Source organism: Lytechinus pictus, chromosome 9, assembly GCF_037042905.1.
Source record: "Lytechinus pictus isolate F3 Inbred chromosome 9, Lp3.0, whole genome shotgun sequence".
NCBI classification, from domain to species: Eukaryota; Metazoa; Echinodermata; class Echinoidea; order Temnopleuroida; family Toxopneustidae; genus Lytechinus; species Lytechinus pictus.
In genome coordinates this window covers 14,713,446-14,728,924 of record NC_087253.1, presented here as the reverse complement: position 1 = coordinate 14,728,924, position 15,479 = coordinate 14,713,446, and the positions used below count along the sequence as shown (strand labels likewise).

The window sequence follows — 15,479 nt, the reverse complement described above, 5'->3', positions numbered from 1 at the left end:
ATGTAAATTTGTGAAAGCGATAAGTGATGCTCTTTCATATCATCATTAAAATCAGACCATGTACAATACTTAGCACTTTGCACCCACTGTTCGTGATACATATGAACACTCTAAACTACACAATAAAGATAAATTGAAGGAGAAGGAGAAGAGAAGTGGGAAAGAAGGATCGAAAGAGTGCATTTGTATTTACATATTATTACCTTAATTAAGTACAAAGTTTGTAAACGTATGTTGCCTAAATCAACATATTACAAACTTTGTACTCAACTCATGGTTGGGAGTGTGCAAATATCATATGACTCTTTATCTTATCAGAAATATGACTTTATATTAGTAATTCATGACAATCAATGATACTTAGACTTTGAGAATATCATAAAGATCTGTCATTAAAAACTGAATAAATATAACATTGGCAGAATTATCTTCCCTTAATACTAAAATAGTGTCCAATTCATTTTGTGTCAGGCTTATTGTGCAAGAAAGATCTATTTGTGAAGATACCAAATGGTAAGTTACCATATATGTGTAGGTTTTGCATTAAAATATTAACTTTCATTTCAATTTGAAAATTGGTTGATACTCGGAAGTGAAAATAAGGTATCATATGAAGCTGGCAATCTGTATCTAATCAATTTGGTACATCAATCTCTTGTTGGTGTTTTGGTTGGCTGATTTCTCAGAGTCAAGTAAAACAATTGAGATACATATCAAAGTTAAGTGATACCTTTTTTTATTTACAGAGTAGAATGAAAATATGTACCTACGGGGGCATGTCCTTTCATGTTAATATGGGGCTTATTCATAGAAAAATAAAATTTGTGTCTTTCCTTCTCTCTACAATAGGTGTGTCTAGAAGAGATGTGCCACACTAAGGGAAATTTGTAAACATTATTTGCCTCCTACCATATTGCTTTTGTGATTTATATTTTCCTACAGATTTCTCAGCTAAACAGAGCTCTTGGAAAACAGAAACCATACTGACAATGGTCTACTTGACTGCTTGATGCCACTAATACTTTCATTGGGAAAACATAATAAACTTTTGGTTCGAAGTGCATAATACTTATCATCAACTCTTCTAGGAGGTGGAATGTTAATTCAATTTATGGTTAAGTTCTCATTTTTATATGATCTGTGAACTATTAAAACAAAAGCAATATCCTGCATGTAATGTATACATGTAATGTAGGGTTGTGATAATTTGAACAAAGACATTTGTTAACATCACTTTAACATTGTCATTTGGATCTCCACTACAGTTAGCTGAAGTTCCACTCAGTTTCAGAATGTCTTCACTGATTCCTGTAATAATCATAACATTTGGCTTTTGGATTGTATGTGATGCTATTAATGCTAAAATCCAATATGGAGTTGAAGGGCAAGATGCAAAACTGGGCTTCCCATATCCACGTGAAACGACAAAAGTTACCTTGCGACATGGATACAAAATACCATTCTATGATTCCACAGATTTGGAATCTGCAATTATACCTGCGAGATACCATGTAACCAACCAAAATGATACTGCCAGCAATGTATGCTCTGTACATCTCACCATCAAGCCGATATCAAGAGATGATGAAGGAACATTCATTCTTACAGCTTACAAGAATGGCATCATACTACCTGATTACCCAAGGATCAGTCTGCGAGTGGCTTATCCTCCCGGGAAGGCATCATGTAAATTAAGCAATGATTATAATGATGGAGAGTGGGTATCACTTCGGTGCACTGCTTCAGTAGGAACTATGGCAGGACAAATTGTATGTTATCAAAACGGAAGCAGATTACCTTCAGAGAATTCACCCAAAGTGAGTAATAACATATTAAGTCAAGCAATACTGGCAAGTAAAGCAGGTTCTGTGTATTGCTGCTCCTCTGCAATTGATCATGTTAAAGATAGATGTGAGTGCAAGGATTGTCTATGGGATCCTTTTCAAAATGGACCAATAAACAATGTACCAGAACCTTGCCCATCCACTTTTCCCTATGACACAACACAAGGCTCAACACCAAATTCCAACACTACATTGGTAGATGAAACACACATGTATCCTCCCTCCTCCCTGCAGTCCAAAACTACTAATAACCAAGAAACTGGTGATTCTGGAAACGTTATGCACTTGTTCATACTCTTCGGGATCTTAATTCTGTCTATTATACTTTACATATTGTCTATTAACTTCATACAGTGGAAGGGAAATTCAAACTTCCAACATCATGTAATGCGGAAATCATCTACATATACACATACGTATGAACCGGAGCATTTTAAAGGGTCATAGCTTAGCTACATGTATTTGAGAAATGAAGACTCCATAATGCAGGTACGATATTCCCCTCCAAAAAAATAGAAATATCACTGAAGGTGATTAATACCCCGCCCTTTGCCGTCACCATGGCAATACAGTTTTACAAGCACTTGGAAAATAAATATTGCATGTAGATCTTTACCCAAGTCTGTATAGTATAGGGTCAAACAGTAACAATAAAATCAAATTATTTCATGGAAAATACATTGTAATATTACAGTGAGTGAATAAATATTGATAACATTAAAAACAAATGTCTATTTTTTTTTGTGAAGACTAATTGACTACAGTATAGTTTTTGACAGACACATCTGGCTACAATGCTACATTGAAATCCTTCAAAAAAACAATTTGTGTTAAAGAATGGAATATGTTACCTGCTGATATAAAGTAGCAGTACCCTGGCTCGATTTAAAAAATTATGTCATATATACTGTACCTATTTGATAAATTCAAGACCTGTTGTTTAGGTGCACTTTAAGATGCCATGTTTGTCAGCGTGGGTTACGGTGTGTGTGTGCATGTAAGGGTGTGCTCGAGTTTGAGTGATGTTTCTGATGTGCTCTTTATAAAATACAAGTACTTTGTAAATAATTTTTTTCATGTTTATTCCATGTTCGACTTGAGTATAATATTATTTGCAGGGGTCCCTGATAACAAGATGTGCTTATTAGGGGTCCCAAACCTGTCATTTCAGGTATCTATTATGTAACTACTTTGTTTGTACACAGTGTATTTTTGTTTTTGTCCGGTTTAATTAATGCTTCATTGAAATCCTTCAAAAACAATTTGTGTTAAAGAATAGATATGTTACCTGATGACATAAAGTAGCATTACCCTGTCTCGGTTTAAGAAATTATGTCAAAAATACTGAACCTATTTCATTAATTCAAGACAAGTTGTTCAGTTGCACTTTGGGAAGCCATGTTTGGAGTGTGAGTGTGTACATGTATCATGTACTTGTATGTATGTCACTAATGTCAGGGTGTGTGCTTCCGTGTGAGTTATGTTTCTGTACATGTGCTCTTTATACAAATACCGTCTTTGTACAAATACCTTGTAAATATTATTATCATAGTTATTCCATGTTAGAGTATATTATTTGCAGGAGCAACTGATTATGAGCTTGGTTCATTTGGTTCCCATACCTGTCATTTTCAGGTATTTATTAATATTATTATATAACCATTTTGTTTGGACTGTGCAGTCCTGTTTTTGTATGGTTTAAATAAATTCAATTCAATTACAGAGAACCTTGCCTGGTGACTAATTGTTTTTTTTTACTTGGTCCAATATAAATTTTACAGAGCTCAAATTTCCTGTGGCATGTTTAATAAAGAATGAAAGGTAAATTTATCTTGCCCAGGAAATAGGTGTCATTATCAGTTAACATCTACATAGTTTAACTTCACCTCATGTGAATAAAGGAGTAACCTGAAGATTCAAAAGTATTTGATAATGACAATTTTTTCTTCATTGTAAAGGGAAAGTATTACTAATCAGATAAATCACCTCTCTTTTCAAAATAGTGAATGAGGCTTGCAGAAATCATCTCTCAAAAATGAAATTTCAATCCATATTTCTGCCTTAATCGGTCCATAGAGCTACTATATGAGTGACGTCACACCCCATATGCAGCTGGCTGCAGATAATACATGTAATTTACTTTGCACATATTTGCGTCTTATCTCAAGTGGTGTCTATATGATTGGGTATCCAAACAAAGGCCGGGACTCCAATGCAATACTTCATAGACATTTAAATATTCATCAGGCTAAAATTGAAGTTGAATTGAAGTTAATTGATGTAACTGCATACAGACTTTTTTTATTGAGAAAAAGCCATGGAATGATGGTCTCATTTAGGTCAGATGCATTAGAGAAGCAATTTCTTGCGAGCGATTGCTAGCACAGCTAAAGATCATGTCTTAGCAATTGCTTTATTTCATACGCATAGACCCTTTACTTGTGCTTAAACCTTTTTCTTGCATTCAGAAAGCAATTGCTAGCACTCTGAACAACAGCGATGTCATGCTGACTCACAGAACAAAGCAGGACTCAAAAGCAAATAATGTGGCAGTGCGAATACCTTTTTCCTTACCTTTTCCTTAGACCTGGTGTCAAACTGAACTATTCCTTTAACTTGTTTCTAATAAATAAATTTATATAGTTGGCATTTAGTTTGCACCTTTTATTGGCCCTGGATATTCTTGGTGTCCTCTATACTTTTGGCCATGGCCACTTGTGTTGTAATTATGTAACCGAAAGAACAGTGGCCTTGCCCTAATAAATGAAAGTAAAGGATTGTAATGCCTTCTTTTTATAAAAAAATATATTTTGCATTATACTGGATTTTATTTTGTGCACCTAAGGACACTGAATTTCTGCTTGGACACAAGTACAACTGTGCCTAGGAACAAAGTGAGCATGTGAATAATCATTGTTATCATTGAAAGTTCATTGCCACATCCATGTACCACCAATGTATGTGCATGCCTGCCCCCCCCCCCCCCCTCCCGGATAATACACCACGGTCATGCCTTTATAGTAATACTTGTTTGCTTTTTTATTGACAATGTTCACTGGCAGACAAGACCCTGGTCTATAAAAAGAGAACAGAAATGCAATAGGCGGTGGCTGCTTCGCAATGCACAATCTTCTGCATGGTTCATATTGCTGATGTTTCATAACAGCATGACGAAGACAAAATCTGCAGCCCTACAATATATGTAGGCTACATGTACATGTACATGGGCGATTCCACAGTCAGTCGCATTACACTTTGACATTCTTTTCTAGTACTTGGTGCTGTCAGTTTTACAGGGGCAAGTCTTTCTGTCAAGTTTATGACAATGTATCTTGAGTAGACAAACGAGGCTTTAAAACAATATATACAAAAAGGTTGTATACTGTATACTGTGAACGCTATGACGTCCAAAAAATTGCTTGGTCGCAAACACAAAAAGGACATGGAAAAAGTGACTGTTTACTTTTTAATAGTTCTTTAATTTGATAGTTCTTTCAAATTAAAACACTTTTACCAATTTCAATACCTGCTAAACATTACTTACATACAGAAGTCTCAAATAAGACATTCAAATTTGTGAAGCATCAGTCCTATTACGGTCAGTCACATTTGAAATGACACTTTGTCCCGCACCACAAATTTGACATTTTTTAGCCCTTCCTGCAACATATATTTGACAATTTTCTTTTATATATGATGTAAAATGATGACCTTCAGAATTTCCAACAGAAAATTTTACAAAAAACAATATGATACTTTTCTGTTAAATTGAAATTTAATTTAAAAATATATATGTGGAGTTCCATGCATTTTTTTATAAGATTCAGATTCAGATTTTTTTGCAACAGAAATGACATAAATATTGATACAAATCATTTACATACTTTATAACAAATATTTGCGATACAAATCATTGTCATTATAATCATATTAAAAAACATACATAATAAACATATAAAGATATATATATATACAAAATATGGTGCATTTTGTAGACAAATTATAATATATGATTTAAATTTTAAAAAAGGTATGTGTGGAAATGGGAGATTCACTAAAAAGCATAGCTTGTATAATGTGAACCTTCCTAAAGGAAGAGAAAAGGGGAGAGCGAGAGAAAGAGAGAGAGGGGGGGGGACGCAATGGTTGCTATTTGCCTACGGAAAAAAAAAAAAAAAAAAAAAGATAACCCACAGAACAAGACAAAACTAATAAAGAGTAAAATACCACAAAAAAAAAAAAAAACAGGACGACAAAAGGAGAAATAATCATAAATAAAAACAGGACGAATTGCGACCGAAAATGGAGAATAAAACAAAATGATAGAGACTAATAAAAATAACTTGGTGTCTGAGAGGGGGTGGTAACGAGCAGGAATTAGTAATGAAGACCTTGGTAGGATTTAAGTAAGAAGTTTTTTAGTTTTCCTTTAAAAGAATGTATGGAAGGGCTGTTTTTTATGGTATTGTCGAGGGAGTTCCAAAATCTTGGGCCATCGAACATAAATGTACTCTTTGCTAATAAAGTTCTAAAACGGGGTAAATGAAATTCATTAGATTGCCTCGTAGGGTAATTATGAAAAGACCGATTAAGAGGAAACATAGAATCAAATACACGTGGAAGGGTATTTTTGTTAAATTGTCCTAAATGAAATAAGTATAGGTCGCTTATCTTCAGCAATTTGCTGTCAAAAAATAGTGGGTCAGTGTGTGAACGAAAAGCTGAATTATGAATAATACGAAGGGACTTCTTTTGCAGTAATAACAGTCAATCTAAAATGGTTTGATGGGTGCTGCCCCAAGCAAGTATCCCATAATTCAGGTAAGGTAGGATCAAAGAAAAATATAGCATTAAAAGTGATGACGACGAAAAATGAAATTTAAATTTATTGATAATGCCAATGTTTCGCGAAATAATCTTACAAGTACAATCTATGTGGTATTTCCAGGAAAGCTTATTATCAACTGTAACACTGAGAAATTTCATGAATGTGACACTTTCTAAATTAGTGTCATCTAATACAATGTTTTGCACTCACATCAATTGTTAAGTAAGGTACTCATTTTGTTTCCGTTTACAAAAAAATGCTTAGAATGTCCAGTTTTCCTGTTGTAATCACAAAATCTTTGAGCTTGCGCTTTGTGCTCACATTATTTTGATTGGTGAGTTATGTATCCTATTTATGAGTCACTAAATGCAGTCCTTAATAGTTTCTTTTTCTGGTCAGTGAAATAAAAATTTAAGCTCGCGCTTCGCGCTCGCGTTAGTTATTTAGTTAAAAAACAGCTCGGAATGTTTAATTTTCATGTCTTATTTCACGAAATGTCTGTTTGCACCAAAATGTCCATTTTGACATATAAGTGCCCTTTTTGTCTTTTGACCACACCCCCAAACAAAATATGTTCTGCCGGCAGCCGCCCCTGTCACGGGGAGTGGAGAAAGACATACGTTGAGAATGGGCATGCCAGGATCAGATGACCGTGGATGTAAATAGCTGAGAAAAATAATTTATCAAATGTACAGAAGTAACTTTATTATTATTTAAATGTTGTGTCTAAATCAATCATGAAACTTTTTTTGTTTTACATGTACAAGGGTCAAAATTTTGCTCGCTCACATATCAAGTCCTTTTACGCCTTTTGGACCCCTTGCGCGCGCCAATGCTCAGCGGCGCACGCACAGTCGCACAAGCGCAGCCCGACTAGCGCTAGGGCTATACGCTAGGGCACGGCGGCCGTGGCCCCTGCCTGCTGCACTGCATGCACTGCGCTGTCAGCATATTAGGTACAGTTCGCGCCCGGCCCGAATATGACAACTTTTGCCATTGGCTTGTGGTCTGACACATGTTTATTTAAAGCTAAAACGCGAACGCGAAGTTTGACCAATGAACATCATTCTTACATCATCGTAAAGCTTAGAGAAAACTGCACAATGACTCATGGAAACTAAGCTGTAAGATACCATCAAGTGAAATTGGATCGAGTGGGAAATCGTTTGTGGTGACATAAAGTAGGATTTTACGTTGAGTTTCATCCTATTCTTTATATGAAAGGGATGTTTTTGACCCCAAAACGCGAATGTAATTAACATCTTTGCAAAAATTTCAATTATTTAATGGAAATAATATGATATCATCAGCATTATATCATTGAAACTAAGGATAAAAGTGGGAACTTTTTTCAGGAATGACAAAATTGTTAACAAAACATGAAATTTCCTATGGTATTTCCATAGAGTGGTAGACACGCGCGGAAAGCACACGCAGTTTATAGTGTCCCATAGGATTCGATATGACACCTTTTGTACAGTTTGCCCTATGTACCATGTCTGCCGCCTAAGTATTGTTGGGTCATTGTTCCATATCATTTGAAATGCCTTGGCCTTGAGGTTTTCAGGCCTTGGCCTTGGCCTTGGGTTTCCATGCCTTGGCCTTGGCCTTTAGTATTGAAGCCTTGGCCTTGAGTATTGAAGCCTTGGCCTTGGAGGTTTGAGCCTTGACTACAATACTGATTACATAAAATCATAATTATTGCATAGTTTAATGCCATATTTTTTAATGTGAATGGCATGTCTCTCTTATAACAAAATAAGTTGCAGCAATCATTATCTAACAGTTGTACACTTTTTCTATGTCTGACTTTACTTTATCTGTTTGAATCATATTTTTTCAGCCTGAAATACCCCTTTAATATAATATCATTATCACAAGATGAAGAGAATAACCCAAAGTGTAATCCGAGAAATTTGTTGCCGGATCCTACCAGCAGGCAAATTCCTGAAAGGAAGGAATTCATAGAGCGGACTGGGCCGACAAGAAAAGGTTTATACGATTTATGATTACTTGGCTTTCACTCTGCACTGTACATGTATTTGACATTTTTCAAGCTTGGGCTGGTGTAAAATTATAAAAGTGAAACTGGTAAGTTGTCACATACATTGAAATTTATGACCACATTTACAATGTGTAACCAGCTTTGTGTCAGTACAAAAAGTGTCTTCAGGGCCGTCTGCACCATCCCGAGTTTTCAAATTAGCGCGCTATTTCTGATCCGGCAAATTATCCCGATCTGAAAAATCTCGAGATAGTTGGCGCCTTGGCGGTGCAGACGCAATTATCGCGCTAGTTCGTAGGATTAATCTCGAGATTGCAATCCCAAGTCAACTCGGGTTTATTTGCAAAATAGCGCGCTATTTTACGAATTATCCCGCTAATTCGTCGGTGCAGACGCACTCGAGATTGGACTCGGGGTAATTTATTCATGACGTCAGTCCATAATGCAATTCGCGTTCCACTTCCGCCTTGGTCAAAACATAAACACGTGCGAAAGTCAACTTTATACATGCGAATAGCGTTCATAAGCAACGATGGTGTCCCACCAGTGAATGGATTTTGGGAGACACCAGACCGAAGGGGGAGGCGCTCATCGACGATGGTCATATTCAATAACAACTGACAGCAGTGTTGTCTTATTCCTTCGCAAAATGTGAGCAAATAGCATTTCTTTCCTCCTTCTCTCCTTCTCTCTCTCTGTGTCGTTGCCTCCTACTCTGCCATCATATTTAACGAAGAATACATCACTTCTTCACTCGCTGAGCTGAGAGGATTGTTGCATAACACCGGTTGAATTCGGCGAAAGTGCTAGTGAAAGAAGTACATTGCTTGCATATCGCGGGAAGTTATTCAAAAGCGCGGGCCGTTGAAACTCCAAGATCCGAAAGTGCGCATGCTCGTAATATCGGGCTTGTTGCCTCGCTCGAGCAGGAATCGCTCTTCGTGGGATGGTGCAGACGGGGTTTCTTGAATCTCGAGATTAATCGCGAAGAGGGCTGATCGGGCTAAAATCTCGAGATTGAGCAAACTCGGGATGGTGCAGCACCGCCTAGTGAACAGTTTGGTACACGTACATTCTTTCTCATAATAGACCAGCATTAAGGCTCCAAATAGAACATACATGTAAGTAAATCTACTTTTTTTATTTTGAAAGGTGATGTTAGAAATAAGCTTAGAATTTTCTTCAAGAGTTTTATAGAAATATCTATTTCATATGTTGATATAAGCTTTGCAGAAAGTATATTTTTCTATCAACTGAAACAAGAAATCACTTGAATATCTCTCGGTAAATCAATTGTTGCAAAAACCATAAAAATAATTATGATCATTTTTCTCCTCTTCAGAATCTCTGGACTAGGTCAAGCTACAAACACATCAGTATGAATTTGAAATTTGAACTTTAATGGAAGACACATCCAACTGCTGTACGAGCTAAAATTGCAACCGCAAAACAGGAAATAACCACTCTTTTCTCCTTCTTCTCAAGCTCCGTCTTTGATTCATCAAAGTGAAAGTCTCACTCTTAAAATAATCCTCTAAGAATGCAACTTCAGGCATACATGTAAGGACATTTTTTTGCTCTTAAACTTCATGGCAGACTACATGTAATTCTTGATATTTCCAGTGTGTGAAGTGAAACATGTTAAAAAAATAACATTTTGAGCAATCAAATTATAGTCATCTTGCAGTACATTCTGTTGTGCAAGAATTTCAACAAAGAATTGTTTGGAGTGTACATGTGTATATGTACAGTGAATATGAACATTTATTTCCTGCATTTATGAATCTATCCTGTACTTGACTACTGAGCATCACAACTGATATATCAAGATTCAAAAACAGAGACAGCAGCTTTGGCATACTTGTGAATTCTTGATGTAATAGCATGCGTTTATGCCCAGGAGGGCCCTGCATGGTATACATCCGGATCCAGATCCAGAATAGAATACTCAACATACATTATACATGGAAATAACCCGTGGAAATCTACATTAATTACCTCTAGTTAATATCTTTGTTCCCTATTTGATAATAATTTAATTCTAACGCTTACATTTATGTTGCTGTTATTGAATTCTGTTAAGACTGAGTTTTGAAGACATAATCCATTGGTGCATATGAAAGAGTCTAGTATAGAGAGTGAGGTGAACATAAATTAGTTTCACCATCAAAAAGACACTGATCTGTGAGTTTATTTTATCCAAAAAACTTTCATCTTTTGATCATTTAATCCCCCTTTTTGTTGACTCTTCTCTAAAATTTTTTCTTCGTAAATTGAGTTTCCAAACTGAAATCCCCGTTCCTTGCAAATCTGTATTTTGAAAAGATTAATTGGAAGAACAATTTTTAACACTCACTTACTGCGATTCCCTACTTCTTTTTAAATTCGAGTAAATAATATTAATTTGAATATGTGTGAGTTTGGCAAAGCTCATGGTAAAATTACTCAACTCTTATTTGTCTTGAGCATGACATGTATCATGTTTAACAACCCAAGTACTGGCACAATCCTCCATGCTAGAGAAGGAGAGACCGAAGCGCTCAACTTTTCATACCCATGTGACAGCACCTCAACTACTTTGCGACATGGATACAAGTTACCCTTCTACAACTCAGCAAAACAAGATAACCCGATACCTCTGCGATATGACCTTCAACATTTTGGGGATAGTGTCACAGACGCTACCTGTTTGGTCCGTTTGACCATAAATCCTGTATCACGAGATGACGAGGGAACGTTTATTCTTTCGGCATACAACAGGAGTCGACTGCTACCTGACTACCCAAGGGTTGGGTTGCGTGTTGGTTACCCTCCTGGTAAGGCATCGTGCGGATCAAGCAGTGGCCATCTAGATGGGGTATGGATGAAGCTACACTGCACTGCTCCCAAAGGAACTATAGCCGGCCAAATTCAATGTTACCAGGATAGTGTGAGGCTTCCCCAGTTAGACAGACCAGTCGAAAGTGGTGGGGCCTTGCGTCAGGTCATACTGGCAAGAACGACTATTCATTTCGTACGATGTTGTTCTTCCACCTTTGATCAAACCAAGACCATATCACAATGTGCGGATGGTGGATGGGATCCGGTCAAGAATGAAGCTATTGCAGACATGGCACACTGGAACACTACCCCCTCACCTGTCCAACAATCAGCAACAAACTTGCTTCCAGGCCGAGGAAGCAATGCTCCTTCTTCTAATCAAAACTCGATACCAGATGCGATAGAAAACAAAATGATGCTTTTGAAGAGGTCCCTATTTAAAGTAATTGGGCTTCTGAGCTCATTCATAGTTATTATGATCATTGTTACTTGCATCCTGTGTATGAGGTTAAGAAAGATTACAGCTCAAAACCTGAGTGACAATGACAATTGACAATTGACAATGATTGACAATGATTTTGACAATGATTTTATTTCTTTGACGGCCCCTCCTGGGGGCATAGAAGAAATATAACAACTTACAACAATGGAAATAATAGGCATAAGAAAAAAATACCAAGGTAACAAGAATCAAACATGATGATAATAAACATATGTACAATACAAGAGCAGTAATAGAAATAGAAACGGGCACAAATTAACCCACCCACTCCCGACATGCCAGAGAGTATCTGGAGACCAGTACCCCACTGAGCATGTGCAGGTGCAATCCAGCAAAATCTGAAATCATGCCCTAATACAAGAAAGTAACCAAGACAGCAACTACACTTAAGATATTAAAATTTTGACATAATGAATTTACAAAATCTTGACAGATTTTTCAAGTCTTTTGTATTTCGCATATTAAACAGCTTGTGCATTTTAATCACGTTTGGTCTGACAAAATAATACCCTCTAATTTAAGCTTTCCTTTAACTTTCAAAAGCAGGACAATTAAACACATAATGAATCTCGTCTCCTGGCTCATGCGAGTCACATAGAGTACAAGTTTGCAAACCTTGATTAGGCAGGTAACGACCATTAGCAATTGGCAATCTATGATTTCCACAACGATATTTACAGAGTTCAATCCTATCTGCAAAATCTAATTTCACTAAATAGTTCTCAAACCCAAAATCTTGTTTGAATATCCTATAATTCATGCACAAACGGTTTCTATTAATTTCAGTATTCAATTCCTGTTTAGCAATATCATCCAATCTGAGACTCACAGTTGACTTAACCCACTTAACGTCCAAGACTATATTCTCAACACTCCACAGGTTAGACATCCCACATCTATCCAAAATGTTTTTCACTTTTACTATCCATGGTGACTTATAAAGGTCCCTATCATGAAGTTGACGCAAAAGCCTATAAATCATACTTGACAATTTAGATTTTCCATTTACACTTTGACGAATCCTTGCCCAAAAATTTATCATACGCTTTTCAATAATATAAAGCAGACTGACTCTTCCCAATTCGCCATATGCCATACAATTCGCAGACCCTCGACTAAGTCCAAGGAGGCTTTTTATAAACTTCTTATGAAACATTTCAATACAATCTACATCACCAAACCCCCAAATTTCACTACCATATAACAAAATTGGTACCACCAGCTGATCAAACAATTCACATTGAATGTCCAAAGGCAAACTCAACACCTTGGCCTTACTTTTAAGATTAAACATTGCTCTCCTAGCCTGATTAACTTGCTTTTTCATAGCTTTCTTGAAGCCATTGTAATTAAAAGTGGTACCTAAATAAATATAATCCTCTACGACGTCAAGAGCAGTATCCCCAAACAAAAACTCTGGATATTTACGAACCTTTCCACGTGAGAAAATCACAACTTTAGTCTTGCTTGTATTAACAGAAAGTTTCCACTGCTCACAATATTGATGAACAGCCGACAGAGCAGACTGAAGTTCTTGAGCCGACTCAGCCAATATTATTGTATCGTCAGCATATAATAAAACATATAGTCGTAAGAAAACTTCCACATCATCATTGCTCAGGTAGTCCCTTATTAGAGAAGAGCACATATTTAAGCCTTTATAATACCGACTAACAAAATATTCAAAATCATTAAGAAAAACTGCAAAGAGCAAAGGAGATAAATTTTCACCCTGACGCACTCCGATATTACAGGTAAAGAAATCAGAAATGTTATATCCATACTTTATGCATGATTTAGCATTTTCAAACATATTATAAACAACACTAATAATCTTCCCATTGATACCACATGAAATCAACTTCGACCAGAGACTAGATCTGTCAACAAGGTCAAAGGCTTTTCTGTAGTCAATAAAGGCACAGTAAATTCTCTTCGCATCGTGTAGATACAAATCGATCAAACCATGTAATGTAAATATGTGATCAAGGGTACTATGACTTTCTCTAAACCCTGCCTGCTCATCGCCTAAAATTCCTGCACATTCCAAATAATTGGAAAGCCTAGAGTTAATACAAGCAGTGAACAATTTACCTACACAACTCAACAAAGTGATACCTCTATAATTATCAGGATCATCCACTGAACCTTTGTTCTTGTACAAGGGTTTAATCATACCCAGACACCAGGCAGTCGGTACGACAGCAGAACATAAAACAATATTAAAGATCTTAACCAACATAGTTACCATAAAATTAGGACAATTTTTCAAAAACTCATTTATAACATTATCAATTCCACTTGCTTTGTTGTTTCGTAAGCTTTTGATGATTTTTGAGACTTCATCATATTCAAAATCTCTATTTATGTCTTCATTTAGAGAATGACTTATCTTAGTAGGATCAAAAGAGTGCCCTTCACCAATTTCCGATGTGTTTGTCTTCATACTCAACTTACAAAAGTGCTCCACGAAGTTATCTAAGGAAATTTTGCTACCCTTTTCAATCGTTTTACACTCTTTATTCGGAATATTCCAATATTCTTTCGAATTAGACTTCTTGAGATCCCGCAAAGATGAATGTAACTTCTTATTATATTTTCTACATTTGTTCCTGATAAAACATTTATAGGACTTGGCCTTTGTTTTAATTTCAGCCTTAGCTTCCTCAGTTTTCAATTTATCTAATCTGCGTTTATCCCTAAAATATTCTTTTCTCTGACTCTTGCATGTATGATCGAACCATGGTTTATCCCTAGTCTTACCACAAGTGTTGCTTACATTACGTTTACGATTCATATTGACCAATTTACAAATGCCTACTTTTCTTGCTGGTTCTATTAACAAATCATTCAACTTCTGTACAATACTGTCAACAGCACCCTGAGAAACATCTTGAATATCAATTGAATCTAGTTTATCATTTAAAAGTTTCAAATCTTCAAGACTAAAAGCATTATTATACTCAACTTCGTGTTCCATTTTCTATTGTGTTTTCATAGGTACATACATACGTTTGTCAGAGTTACAGTTTTCTTTTACATGAGTGCCAACCACTATTGAAGATTGTACAGACTGACCAGTAGTACTATTATCAAAACACATTTGAATTGAGACAGCACCATGTGCATCTGACATACACTTATCTAATGAATAAATATGAAAATCTGTGATTTTAGACAACAAAGAAGGCAAAACGAGCATATAATCAATAACACTTGAGCCTTTAGCTATTTGACAGGTAAACTCCCCTAGGCCCTGATCATCTCCAAATCTCCCATTAACGATTTTAACATCCAGATTTTTACACAGTTCTAATAAATTCAGACCATTATTGTTTACACAATGGTCCTTACTACAACGCTCTGTAACTATTCCAGCTGCAGATAGATCATATTTAGAACTCAACGACATCAGCGACGTCAGTTCTACACCACCCTCTACAGACACAAGATCCTCAGGTTCAATGAAATCACTCCTAG

General features: G+C 36.2%; 1 protein-coding gene across 1 annotated transcript; it reads left to right on the top strand.

Moving 5' to 3' along the window:
• The first annotated feature begins 8,694 nt into the window (after nt 1-8,694).
• On the top strand, nt 8,695-13,176 carry LOC129267680 (uncharacterized). Its single transcript, XM_064104765.1, has 2 exons — nt 8,695-8,763; nt 10,020-13,176. The coding sequence occupies exon 2, from the start codon at nt 11,088-11,090 to the stop codon at nt 12,048-12,050; it is 963 nt and encodes a 320-aa protein (XP_063960835.1). The 5' UTR covers nt 8,695-8,763; nt 10,020-11,087; the 3' UTR covers nt 12,051-13,176.
• The last annotated feature ends 2,303 nt before the right edge of the window (nt 13,177-15,479 follow it).